Here is a 13,918-nt window from a genome sequence, read left to right as displayed (position 1 = left end):
AGTCAGAACCTTTCTCGATCCTCTCCCCTCCCACACCTACCCTCAGCTTAATCAGAAGCCCCTCCCACTGCCCCCCTGTGATATGAAACGCACTCTGTCAGACCACATGTCCCAACATTAAGTGGGCCTGTTTGCGGGCAGAGATCTTATTTTTATTTCTGTATACTTAAGGCTTGTTAGAGCTTTTGGAAACAGTAGATAAAAGTTCAACAAATGTGTGTGGAATGTAATTTAACTATATATTAACTTTCTCATGACTCAAATTCAGATTTTCTAGTTAAGGTCCCTCATTTTATAGAAAATATACTAAGGTCCAGCCCTGGCTAGTTTGGCTCAGTGGATTGAGTGCCAGTCTGCCAACCAGAGGGTCACCAGTTCGATTCCCAGTAGGGGACATGTGAGAAGCAACCACACACTAAGGTTTCCCTCCCTCTCTTTTTCCCTCCCTTCCCCTCTCTCTAAAAATAAATAAATAAAATCTCTAAAAGAAAATAGACTGAGGTCCAGAAAACCTGAATAACTTACCCGAGGCCTCAGAATCAGTCAGGGGGAGATTAAGGGCTGCAGTTTCAGAGACACTGCTTCTTCAGAGACCCCCACCCCTCCCCCTAGACCCTCCTGACACTGTGTGTGCCAACAGCACTGTTCATGCAGTTGCAGAAGAAAGACACAATACACACCGTGTTACTTTTCTAATGTTTAAACCTTTCTTAGTGTCTATGGTTTTGATAAAGTTTTTTTAAAACAGGAAGCTCCAAATTGAAAGAAACGGACTACAGTTGCCCTTCAACAGGGCAGCCTGAGTGGTGGAGAACACAGGGTCTGAGAACTGGGTGCTTATTTAATGGCTATTTAAAACGTTAAGTGGAGTGAAAAGACGACCGGAGTGCTGTCTACGTCCTTACGTGGCTGACCGTCCAGGAGAGACAGTAAAGGTGTGTCCGCAAGTTATGTGGGGCAGAACGTGATAAACTGGGAGTACAGACCAGGAATGAAATATGTACAAATGTGGAGGAAACCACTCGAAGCTGGAGAAGCCAGAGAAAGTTTCACAGTGTGAGAACACAAAGATGAACAGGATTTTAACAGAAGCAGATAAAGACCTTCCAGGTGGAAAGAGTAAAGCTTCCAGAAGGCTAACATTTGTAGAGGAATTTATAAAAAATTTCAACAAAAATATCCATCCATCCATCTCCTATTTATTCCTGGAATGGCCAATGACAGAAAGAGGAGCAAATCCTTCCCCCCAAATGGAATAAAGTGGACAAAATTCCTAGAAATTGGGCAAAGGCCCACGACAAATCAAGAAGCATTTACTTAAGAAAAATCACTGACCCTGGGGGTAAGAACCGCACGTTGGTCTAGAGCCACTCTCCCCAGCCCCCCAGCTGGGGCAGCCAGGCAGGACAGCCTCCTCCGCAGTGCAGGCACACTCCACTCCCCGGGCTTGTTAGGAACACAGGCGATCTCAGCAGCAAACCAATGGGAAGAGTCACTGCAGCCAGCCTAAGGCTGGGGTTCCAGTGGGGACAAGCAACAGACTGGCAGAGCAGCCGGAAATCTAACAGGGAGGCTGACTCACAGCCCGAGTCAGACAAAGTGCACCTTGCCACAGAGCCCTGGTAGTTTGGAAGGCCGCATGCATGCAAGAGCATGGCAAAGGCCACATTCGGGGAGGACCTGGCTGAACGTGAGGCCCTCGACACAGGCAGAAGGCACACCCGAGGGCCGGGGATAAAGTAACTTCCCCACCACTGGAACGGCTGTGACGAGGGCAGACAGCAACAAGCGCTGACGAGGACGTGGAGAAACTGGTACTTTGTCTACTGCCTTTGTCTACTGCCGATGGGCATGTGAATACCTACAGTGTGGTGGGAGGTTAGACATGAGCAGAGCAAGGAAGCCAAGCCAGATACAGAAGGTCACCAGGGATGAAAGCCCCCCTTTGCCTCCTTGGAGATAGCATCTAGGCCTCGGCTGTGTTTCAGCTCCAGGCCCAGAAAAGCCGCAAAACATGGCAGGTGACGCTGGGACCAGCTGCAACCACTAACGAACCTCTGCTCTGGCACCGACCAGTCAGAAGAGACCACTCCCCCCAACAGACACAACTGTAAAGCTGAATAGTCTGTTGAGATCCTTGCCTGGATCCCCCCCCTAATACCTTCACTCCTAAAAGCTCTTGGCCCCTAGCTGGTGTGGCTCAGTGACTTGAGTGCTGGCCTGTGAACTAAGGGGTTGTTGGTTCGATTCTCAGTCAGGGAACCTGCCTGGGTTGCGAGCCAGGTCCCCAGTTGAGGGTGTGTGAGAGGCATCCACACATCGATGCTTCTCTCCCTCTTCCTCCCTTCCCTTCCCCTCTCTCTCAAAATTAATAAATAAAATCCAGGGGAAAAAAAGCTCGTAGGGCCGAGGGCCCAGCACTCTCTCCCTCCCAGGAGCACACCCGTGACTCTCCCCTCCCCTTCCCCCTGGTTACCCTCCTCTCTCCTAAGCTCCAAGGGCCCTTCTTTTGCCTCTGCCTCTTGTTCCCTGAGCCTAGTCCTTCTAGAGCTCACTTCCAGCTCTGTGACTTCCTAAATAAACAAGTCTCTTCCAGTTTGTGTCTTGGCTCTGAATTCTTTCCTCGCCAGATCTCAGCTACCGAGGTTGCTGACCCCACCAGCCTAACATCTGGTGCTGTTCTCGCCTCTGCCAATAACAGGATAGTAATTTCTTTAAAAGTCATACACAACTTTTATCATATGACCCAGCCATTCCACTCCTAAGTCCCTACCCAAGAGAAATGAACACATGTGTCTACACAAAGACGTGTATGCAAACATTCTTAACAGCACTATTGAGAATAGCCCCAAAGTGGAAATGATTCAATTATCTATCATTGGTGAGTGGAGAAACAAAATATGGTATACCCAGACAATGAAATGCTTTTAGCAACAAAAAGGAACAAACTCTTGATACTTGCTACAGCGTGAAGCTTCAAAACATTATGCTAGGTTAAAGCCAGAAGCAAAAGACCACGTTGATATGAAATGTCCAAAAAAGGCCAAGCTGTGAAGATCCAAAGCAGATTAGTGGTTGCCAGGGGCTGGGACAGGGGTGACCTTGGACTATGACCTTGGTAAGTGGGCGTGTTCGTGGGAGGGTGGTGCACCGGCTTACTAACATCACAAAAACTCCCACTTACAGTGGGAAGGTCTCAGTTTGTGACTTGTACCTCAATAATGTGGTTATAAAGTCATAACAAGCTTAACTTGTTATGACTTTATACTTTTTAACTTTACATTAAAAGTTAAATATATAACTCTTATTAAAAGTGAAATATATAGCTTTATATAGTTATATTTTTAACTTTACCAAAAATATAACAAGTTAGTTTTTTATAAAATTAAATAAGCAAATATTCTCTTATATCCTTACCAGAGATAACTGCTAGTTTCCAGCACATGTATTTTTGCCATGGATGGGTTTTAACAAAAAGTGACTTCTACCTAGTTTTTGAACTGCTTGGTTAAAATGAATATATTTACACGTCATTAACATTTTTTTTTTAAGATTTTTTATTTATTTATCTTTAGAGGGGAAGGGAAAGAGAGAGGGAGAGAAATATCAATGTATTGTGTGTCCCCTGCTGGGAACTGGCCCGCAACCCAGGCATGTGCCCTGACTGAGAATCGAACTGCCATCCTCTGGTTCGAAGGCCCGCGCTCAATCCACTGAGCTACACCAGCCAGGGAGGTTTTTTTTTTTTATTTCATTAAAGTTTTTTAACAACAAAACTGCGTGAGTTTTATTTCATAGAATCAAGAACGATAAAATTGGAAAACCACCTTTAAGATCATATAAGCTCCACTGACCTCCTTTGGTGTCAATCTCCTCGCATATAAAATGAGGTAGAAATGGTTTTCTTTGTTCTGGAGTTCCCTGCTGACTGAATGTCCCTCTCAGACTTTCTACTCTTAAAGGGATGATTAATCCGCTGCTAACAAAAATAATTTAAAATAGTAACTAAAATTGTGAGTTTATTTCAGGCCAGAGTACATGCATTTTTCTTATTTAAGTCTCCCCCAAATCCTTTTTAGAGGCAAAATAATTAAAATTTTCTTGGTTTAAAAAATGGAGATTTCTCTCGGGGGAGTAAGAGAATGTGAAGTTATGGCTTCATGGTAACGGAGACTGGAGTGATGACAATGTTTTGGGAATAGTGGTGATGGTCGCACAACATTGTTGATGTAATTATCAATGCCACTGACTGCACATGGAAAATGGCTAAAATGGTGTTTTGTTACATTTTATTACAGCAATTTTTTAAAAGACATCTGTGCTAGGTTAATCAACAAGGTGCAGGCAGCCTCTCGCCATCTGAACCCACACTTTTAAGAAAAGTTTGCTGAGATGTAACTGGCAACACACGGTACAAATTTAAGGTATGCGTGATTTGCCATATGTACACACCGTGTGAAGACTACCACAAAATGGCTAGTTAACACACGCATCACCTCAGAGTGTTGCTTTTTGTGTGTGTGTGGTAAGAACCAACCTACTCTCTCTCAGAAACTTTCAAGAAAACCAAGAGATTGTTAACCACTGTCCCCTGCGTTACATTACATTTGACCGATCTCTCCCTATTGGTCCCACCCCTCAGCCCTCAGCAATCACCAGCCCACTCTCATTTCCTAGGGGAACCCATATTCTTAAGACAAATGCCATCTGCATGCTGAGGACAGTCTTTTGTAACTCAATGAAAAAAAGATAGATATTTCAGTACCCGGCGGAGAGAGGCCCAGGTTTTACCGAACTAGCGTCACTCAAGAGATCCTTTCTTTTATCTGGTCCTGTTTTACCTTTGCTTCTGAAAAGGTAAATCCACAATTAATTTTGACACACCCACGTCAACTTCCTAGTTTGAAGTTTTGACGAAGCTGAAGTCCACTGTACCAGGAAGGATGAGGCCTCAAGGACGAACTGGCTGTTATTGCAGGTTTTACCCCTCATTGCTGTACCTGATGCCCCGGGAACGCAGGGGTTAAAGTACCCCCTGCATCTGCAGTATCAATAGATTAAACCACGGTGGGCCTCTATTTCACAGGCCTCTTAGGCCTATTTTTGTCCAAGAATCACTCAAAGCACAGTCAGATTTTAATGTGAACGCGATCCCGTGATTCTAGAATTTTAAAGCTTGAAAACCTCTGAGGTTGGAGTAGACCGGGTCTTAGAGAAAACAGGGACAGTAACACTGTCATTTTCTTTAAACCAGATGAAATAAAAATTACCCTTAAGCCCGCTCTTCGTCTTTCTATAACATCAAGGAACGTGCCAACTCGTTGAACCGGAGGAGGTACTCCCTGAACGCAGGGGGATGAAGATGAAGATGGTCAGGCACTGTAACAGCTGAACCTGTTCTGTAACAGGCAGCCTGGACTGTGTTGCCATGGGCAGGTACAGATGAAGGGTACACAAAGACTTCTCACTTAAAGAGCATCTTTATTTGACCTTTAATATACAATATTACCTTTGCTTTATAAAAATTACATATGGAGGACATGACTGGAAACCAGTTCAGGAGCGGCCAGCGGGTACAGATTTAAGAGGTTACACTTACCCTACTTGTTGTAAGAAAACCGTATTGGTGAATTTGAGACCAGTTCGATGGAGCAATGGCATTTCCACTTCCAAATCCAGTCACTAAAACTGGGGATGTTATTTAATTGACCCAACAAAATCTAATTTCTAAGTTTTCTAAAAAATCATTTTCCCCAAGAGAGCTAAGCTCATCTCCGTGGAGTTTCTGGTGTGCAATCTGCAGTGAATTGTCATATTGGAATAGCTGTAAGACACCTGCCATTGTTTAAGTCCTCTACGTGATAAATGCACGCGGGTTTGTGTGCTTGTATGCTCACTTTCACACTGAGCTGTAGTGATCTGCAGAGCACGCTGGGCTTAGAAAGGCAGCCCATTGCGTGTGCTCCCTGTCACTCGGAATACATGCCTCCCCTCCTCTAGAATTTTCCAAAATCGTGAAATACTTGATGAACTTTTAGCAAAACATCTATTATCTCTAAGGATGATCGGTGCACTGCAATACTAGTAATATGGAGCGGAGTCACTTCATGAGTTCTGCGGAGCTGGAACCAAGTTTAAAATGGATTACGTGTTAAACAGTGGAAGTGTAAGGTTGAGATTGTGAGAGATTTTAATGTCAATGTGATGCATACTGACACTGAAACAATGCTAGGGGGTTGTGCAGGGTTGCGGGAGTTATGCAAAGGAAGGAGGGGGGACTGCCCTTGTGCATGGGTCTTTCTCTGCAGTCCTCAGATGCAGGCGGTTCTGGAGGTGACGGACGGCGCCCCCTGCAGCCTACAGAAGGAACAGTGGCTGCCAAAGGGCACGTGACCCATTTTCCGTTGCTCGAAACTTCAAGAGGTTGGTTTCTGCCGCACAAAGGTTCAGCAATTCCATCGTGTTCCTAACAGAGGGTTCTAAGGGCACTCGAGTGGAGGAATTCTGCAGCCCCAGCACCCAGAGCCTTGGTCCAAAGGTCAACAAGCAGGCAGAATTTAGACAGAATGAGGATTTTGACACCACAGAAACACTTCGTTTTACGTGGGGACTCCGGAACTGTGGCACTCCGGAATGACAAGGCAAGGATACTGGCTGACAGTGCACCCAAGAACAAAAAATATGCCTCTTTCATGATAGTTACACCATACTGAAAGCTGGACAGACTCCAGGAGTATATCTGTTTTCGAGACAACAAAATATACAGCTTCAGGTTACACAAATACATACACTCACACACACATCATTTTGCTTTAGATGAACTGCATAACTCAAACACAGAGAAATGGTGCAGATCAAAGACTAGAGTCTTACACAAATTGAACTTTGGGATCAAGGTTAACAGCTGTGACCCATGGGCAAAACCCGGCCCTCCGTGTTTTTGTAAATGAAGTTTTACTGGGACACGTCGTTTACACACTGCCGGCACCTGCTCTCATGTCTCATGGCAACACTGAGCAGTCGAGTCCTGGAGATAGGAGGGCAGCTCACAAAGCTTAAGACATTCACCTGGACCTTCAGAGAAAACCTCGCTGAGCCATGAAAGAATGAAAAGAGCACCACCATGATCCAAGTGAGCTAAAGTAATAGAAAATCATCACCGCCAGTGTTCTTGAACCAGAATAAGTCCTTTAAAATGTCTCAAGACCATTATCTGGCTACTCAAATATTCTGCTCAGAAGCTGTGCAGCCCAAACCAGCAGCCTTCGTAGCGGACACGCCCGTGGTGGGAAAACCTCTCCGTGTAAAAGGTTCTTTGTGCATGCATCTGCATAAAGAACGGACATGAGCTCGCCGGTTTGAGGGTGAGAAAATCTCAAGAAAAATAACTATTCAAAGCACTACTACCGGGAACTACTATCTGGAACCGAGGAGCATTTTAGTTATGCTTTTCTTTACATTAACATCATGGAACCACTATTAGGACACAGCAAAACCAATATACAACTGCAAGTTTTACCCATGAATTATGAGACAAAAATTTTTAATATAAAAGAGCCAGCATTTCTAGAAAACATTAATTTTTAATTATGTGATTAAATATAGCAAAATAAGAATGTTTGCATTTATTTCTAAGTATTTTAGCCCAAGGTGCATCAGAAATCAAGTATTTCTTTGACATTTTCTGCAAGTTTAGTTATTAACTACAATTATAGCTGTTGGGATTATGCAGTAACACACTGCTAAAAGTATATTATAAACAATTTCTTTTACTCTTTAATTTTAGTGAACTATAAAATTAAGAATTTTGAAATATGACTCATACTGGGAACCATTTAAAATGGTATGAACTACTCTCATACAGAAAATGCCAGTGGAATCATGAACACCCTGATGCCCAGCCGTGCCCAGCACGATGCCTGGTGCGGGGTGGGCGCTGCGTGCTGCTCACTCATTCTCTCACTCACTCCCGCATTCATTCTGAGCAATCCAGGCTTCAGGAGAAACTGCATAATGAGAACGGCATGCACAATCTCTTATCAACACACCTGCAGTTTTGACAAAGACTCTTGGCAATGGAGAATGGAGATGAGATGATCAAAATTTCAAACTGCACAGTTAAAATCTACCCAGTGAAGCCCTAGATAACACCAAAGAAAAGCATCATCAATATCCCACAAAAGGAATACATTCCTTCCACACTCAGTTACACATAAACACCTGCTCGAAGACAGGGACAAGCTGGCATCACAGAGACATGCCACAGCACATACCCACCGGAAAGCAAGCACTCTCTGACGGGGGACTTATTTTTCGGCACCAAGAAAGACTGCTTTTTGGTTCGGGCCACATTCTGTTGGTCTTAACAATTTCATACTGGTTTGAACAAAAAGGTGTGATTCTAAAATTATAAAAGAACTAAATGTAGAAGTTAGAGGGGTATTCAACCATCCCTTTTTCTTTCACGTACCAACTGATCTATTTTGCATATTTGTGCCAAAGGCACAAAGTAAGGTGTCCACTCTAAGGAGACACCTGGAAAGGAGCATTTTTAGGCCCTTTGCAGAAGGTTTCGTGTGTGTAATAAGTTATTTAGCCTGAGTAATAGGTCTACAAAATGCAAAGGACCGTCAAGAACAGGACAGAGTAAAGGATGCTCTTGGAAACTAAGCAGAATATGGCATAAGGATTGATCTTGAAGGAAATAATTTTAAAAATCCATAACAAAAATAAAACATGACCCTGGCAAGTCATTTGTAGCTGACTTTAATTTAATTACCTTTGGTATTAAGAAGGAAAAGAATGGAAGCATTATTTGAAGCTCTGGTCTTCTCATCCTCACAAGGAAGGTAGGGGGCGGCAAGGAAGACCCCCTCCGCCCCAGTGCCCCTCTCAAATTGTGTGCCTGTTCCTGCACTGGCCAGGCTCGTGCACATGTCTGCCTTCTGCTAAGCTCCAGTCACTGGAGAAATAGAACCGAGCACTTCAGAGTGAGGGTTTTGTCTTGTTCCTTGAGAAGCGCCCGGGCAACCCAGAAGGGCTCTGTACTCGGAATTCCTCCAAACCAAGTGAGGGCGGGTTCACTGCCACCTACACAGCTGCCTGGGTCCCTGCCAACTCAAGGTTTTCACTTTTTGTTTTGAGAATCAAGTACTTTTTTTCCCCTTTCTCTTCTGAAGTTACAGTTAACTACCCTTCTCATTTAAAATTTCAATTTTCAAGTAGTAAAAGATCTTACAATTTCAAAATATGAGCTAAAACTGAGCTCTCTTTAAGACTGAAGTGACGGACTGGCCCCACACCTTGTTTTCTGTGTGCACTAAAAAATCGCGGTGGTTATCATTTTTAATCACTGGCTGACTGTGAAGATGTTTTGATTAGTCATGGGGTAAGATGATCACCCTTAATATTTAGTTATAGTAAGTTATAAATCTTTTTCCAATTTAGTCTACATGCCCATGAAAAGTCAAAAAGAAAAGCCATCAAACTCAGGAAACATGCCTGCAGAGTGCCACAGTGGGTTTCTTGCAGACAGTGTTTCATGAAATCTTCAGATTCAGAGTGAATATTGGACTTATTATACTATTCCCAACTTTCATTGTCAATGGAAGCTGTTAGTATTAAATACAAAGAAGAATATGGCATAAGGATGTACTGTACTTGTACTGTGACATAAATTCAAGGGACAGAAAATTTATAAGCATTATTTATCTTACAATATAGTTCTTGATAAAATTTAAATTCCTCCCCCCAATATAAAGTAACATTAATTTATTTAAAAAAAATATCACTGCAAAATCTACTGATGGTGTGAGGAAATCCTTTAGCTATTATACCTCAAATTCAGTGTAATATGATTAATTGCACCGCACCTTTATCACTAAAAATTATTTTGCAGCTATTTTGATTAACTCTTTGGATTTCTATAAATATTCTTGGAAAAAATAAAAGTTAAATTTATTTTTACTTAAAAATGTTTTGAAACGCTCACTCATCTGATGAGATAGTGAAGGACCCATGTCCCTATTTCAGATGACACTATTTACGGAAGTTCCACTCTGTGTGTCTTGTTTTTCACTCAGTAAGCTGGGAAGGCAATGTGGCTCTCCATGGCAAATTCAGAGCTGACAGTGGGTTTTGCCAAGCCATATACATAAAGTTGTAAGTTGAGGGATTCTACTAAGGTTATAATGAGGTTAAAATGGTTAAAATTTACTTGGTAGGTTTGCTGGTCTGGAAAAACAATCTCCTACCAACAAAACCAACACTTTCAGGGCAAAAACTGCGCATTTCCCCACTCTCTGTCACGCTGCCAACACGAGACTGAGCGACATGCACAAGACCCCGAACCCAGGCTCCTAAGCAGTGGTTATGACAACCGGTTTCGATGACTCCACGTGGACACAGACTTGAAGGACATTCTTTGTCACATTATGCCCCCAGAGAAAACTAGAGTTAACTAAGAAATTCCAATGGAATAGATTGGGATTTGAAATGGCTGCCAGTCTGGTCATCCAATGGGACTTGCAAATTCAGACAGGGGTGGGTACTTCTGTTTCTTTTCCAAGTCTTCTTGCTGCTGAACCAGTTCCACTGTCCTTTTGTTCTTGTTTATTTTACTTCACCCCATTATTAAAAATGGAGAACAAGGGGCTAAACAACGTGTACATATTCCATTTGAAAGCATCTCCCCTTTGGGAGGAGACATATAAACTGGTGACAAAGGCCATCTCTCACTCCTGCTGTGACGCTCCACACTCTTGGCTTATTCTCAGGGAGTCCGGCCTCCAGACCCCGGGACTCGAACACAGTCCCGTCCTAACTGGAACCATTTCTCGCACGGCCACCTCCGTAAGAATCGAAGCACAAGGTCTCTGTCCCGCGCACACGAGAATATGTTTTGGTCAGGTATAAAATGGAATCGTTTCAAAGTCGAGATATCTACAGGTCGACAAGTCTGTGGGGAATGAGTCGTGCTTCACCCTGTCACGCTGACGTAAGAGGTTCAGGTTTTCAGAAGTCCCCTCTCGGATTAACTTCTATAGTGGTCCATGTAAACAAAACACAGGTGAGAATGGTCTTTCTGAAGCTGCTTTCACCGAACAGCAGGGTTTCCTGAAAGAGTGGTGTTGGCTAATCGCAACACGGGCAGAGGGTGAGCCTCTGTGTTAAACACCCAGTGGTCTAACGGCAAAAGGTCATCACCGGAGAACAGCAGATACAAATACCTGAAAACCAAAGGAAGAAAAACGAGCCTCGGTTAGAGTTCAGCGAGAAGATCCAGTGACCCAGTTAGAGTGGCAGAGGACACCAAGAGCCCCTTCGAGAAGCTCTGACGGAAAGCACAGAGCACAGACCCCAGTCGCCCAATGATCTAAAACACAGCAACAGCGCGCCCCAGAGCGGAGCCAGAGTGAGCCCGGCGAGCGGCTGGAGACCTCCGAGACGAGAGAGGAGGGACGCGCTCCGCATCCCGGGCTGACGCACACAGGACAAGCTGTAAGATGGCATAAGACAAATAGCTTCATAATTTTTCAGACATTCTTTTAAAAACAGCATCTCAGTCATATGTTTTGTTATGTATAACTAGAAATTAACTGGTATCTGTTAGTGATCTAGAAATTAATTAGAAATTAATTAACCAGTATTTGTAAATAAACACTGAGGGAAAGAAGTAAAGCACATTATTTGACACAGCAGGAACTTCTGCAGGCTCCCAAAACAGCAGTTTTGCAGGTGCTGCAAAGTATTAAACAAAGGTCTCAGAAACATGGACTTACAGAAGGTTTAACAATGGTTAATTTCTCTCCATCAGAATAGCACTATTTATAACAGAAAGGCAAGGATTCCTGACTGCCCATCCCCAGGGGAAATGCAAGCCAGAGGGGTTACACAGAAATCGGAAAGGAGAGACTGAACTCACAGTGGCTGTGAGCTGCCACGGTGGGCAGATCCCGATCTGAATTCCGGAGGCGCAGGTTCTGACGGTGAGCATAAAAAACTAGCTACACAGAGTCAGGAAATCTGGGTTCTAACTCTTGACCTTGGCAACAACTAGCTGGTCCTTACTGGGCTTCACTGAAGAACTCTTCTACAGTATTGTAGCTAAAATGTATTTGCACTGTCTCTTCTGACCACTGTCACAGATCGGGATGACTGAGCACACACACAGCACTGTGGCAGGGGGAGGCTGGGCACCAACTGCCACAGCTCTAGAGGGAGAGCGGCAGGGCTCTCGGTCTCTCTCCTGGACCCCAGACCTGAGACCCCGCTCGACTGATTTATTCACCCGATTGCAGGCGGAGACGTTAGAACTGAAATGTCAGACTTCGTTGGGTCTGCTTACTACACGGAGACCAGAAGCACCAGCTCTCGGTGTTCTGGGCACGAACATGTCCAGGGAAGCTATGTTCTGCGCAAGTCCATGTCTCTTCCCGTCTCTCAGTTAACCGTGGGCTAACGGACCTTCACTTCGTGGAAGAAGAGTGTGTGAAAGAACAAAGAGAAAATACAGGCGTTCCCTGCAGAACGACTCCTTTCCATGGGAAATGCTATGGAAATACTTCATGTAAACACAGGTGTTAAAAAAAATCAGTAAGATGAATGTGACAATTTTAGATAACAAAAAAAATGCTATTTTAAAAAGGATCTTAATTAAATACTACTGTAGAGGGTTAAATAGTGCACCCCACCTTCATTTCCACCTGGAGCCCCTATCTGTGATCTTATTTGGAAACAGGGTCTCCGGGATCTTGAAGTGAAATCACTCCGGACTTAGGGTGGGCCCTGAATCCAAGCACTTGTGTCTTTACACGAGAAAGGAGGGGAAATCTGGACCCAGACACACACGGGGAAGACGGCCAGGTGAAGACAGAGGCAAAGACTGAAGTTGTGCTGCCACAGGCCACGGGACACCTTTAGAGGAAACTGGTTTCAGACCTCTGGCCTCCAGAACTGTGAGAATAACTTTCTGTCCAGCCACCAAGCAGCCCCAGGAAAACAATACAACTTCCGCCCCTACCTCTCCGTGCCTCTGGGCCTTAAGCACTGCGGCTAGGTCGAAGGGGTTTGGAGCAAGACTGACCCCTTCTGGCAGCGTCAAGCAATGCTGGAGAGCAGGGGCTGCCCCAAGGCTTGGACGATATACAGCGTACACTTAAAAATGCACTGCACAAAGTCAATGTTTAAAATTAAAGGAATTTTACAGCTCTTTTTAACTTTGGCTTATAAGTTCACAAGAGGATGTCGAGGACATGGTATACGATTACTGATATATTTTTAAAACTGGAGTTAAAAAATAGAACAATTAGAGAAGCACGATCTTTGCTGTGAAAGTTGAGAAAAGTCTACGATTTAAATTAGCTGTCAGACTACTAGATATTTTTTACTTCTAATAAATTTTTTTAAAACTATAGTTCAAGGTTAGAGATAATGCATTACAAAGGACACTGACTGAAGCCTGTAGGTACATAAAAAGGTGCTACTGAGTACTTCAGTTTTGCTGCATGTCTTGGGTACCTTTTAGAGCTATTTTTTTTTAAGATCTATTTATTTATTTATCTATCTATCTATCTATCTATCTATCTATCTATCTTTAGAGGGGAAGGAGAGAGGGAGAGAAACATCAATGTATGGTTGCCATTCGTGCATCCCCTGCTGGGAGTTGGCCTGCAGGGAACCAGCCTGCAACCCAGGCATGTGCCCTGACTGGGAATTGAACCCGGATCCTCTGGTTCACAGGCCTGTACTCAATCCACTGAGCTACACCAGCCAGGCTTTTAGAGCTATTTTTAAATGCTGTTCACAAACATCACTTTTCCTCTCACGTAAAGACAACACACTCAGAGGAGTTGGTGATGCCGGAAATCATCAGCACAATAACCGAATAGGGAACTTTTCAGAAAGAAGCCACCAGATC

The 13,918-nt window shown here is 43.8% G+C and overlaps 1 protein-coding gene across 3 annotated transcripts in view; it reads right to left on the bottom strand.

Annotated features, from left to right (window-relative positions):
- Positions 1 to 5,468: 5,468 nt before the first annotated feature.
- MAN1A2 (mannosidase alpha class 1A member 2) overlaps positions 5,469 to 13,918 on the bottom strand; it is a 128,919-nt gene continuing 120,469 nt past the window's right edge. For 2 of the 3 annotated variants that reach the window (XM_037038927.1, XM_037038928.1), the window contains exon 13: positions 6,205 to 11,228. In XM_037038927.1, coding sequence (XP_036894822.1) covers positions 11,096 to 11,228 — 133 coding nt within the window. In that variant the 3' untranslated portion in view covers positions 6,205 to 11,095. Of the gene's footprint in view, positions 11,229 to 13,918 lie in introns of all 3 variants that reach the window. The other variant, XM_037038929.1, reaches the window with a different exon arrangement.

Source organism: Sturnira hondurensis, unplaced genomic scaffold (assembly GCF_014824575.4).
Source record: "Sturnira hondurensis isolate 20B ecotype Veracruz unplaced genomic scaffold, ASM1482457v3 Scaffold0024822, whole genome shotgun sequence".
Lineage (NCBI taxonomy): Eukaryota > Metazoa > Chordata > Mammalia > Chiroptera > Phyllostomidae > Sturnira > Sturnira hondurensis.
This window is presented reverse-complemented; position numbering and strand designations above follow the sequence as displayed.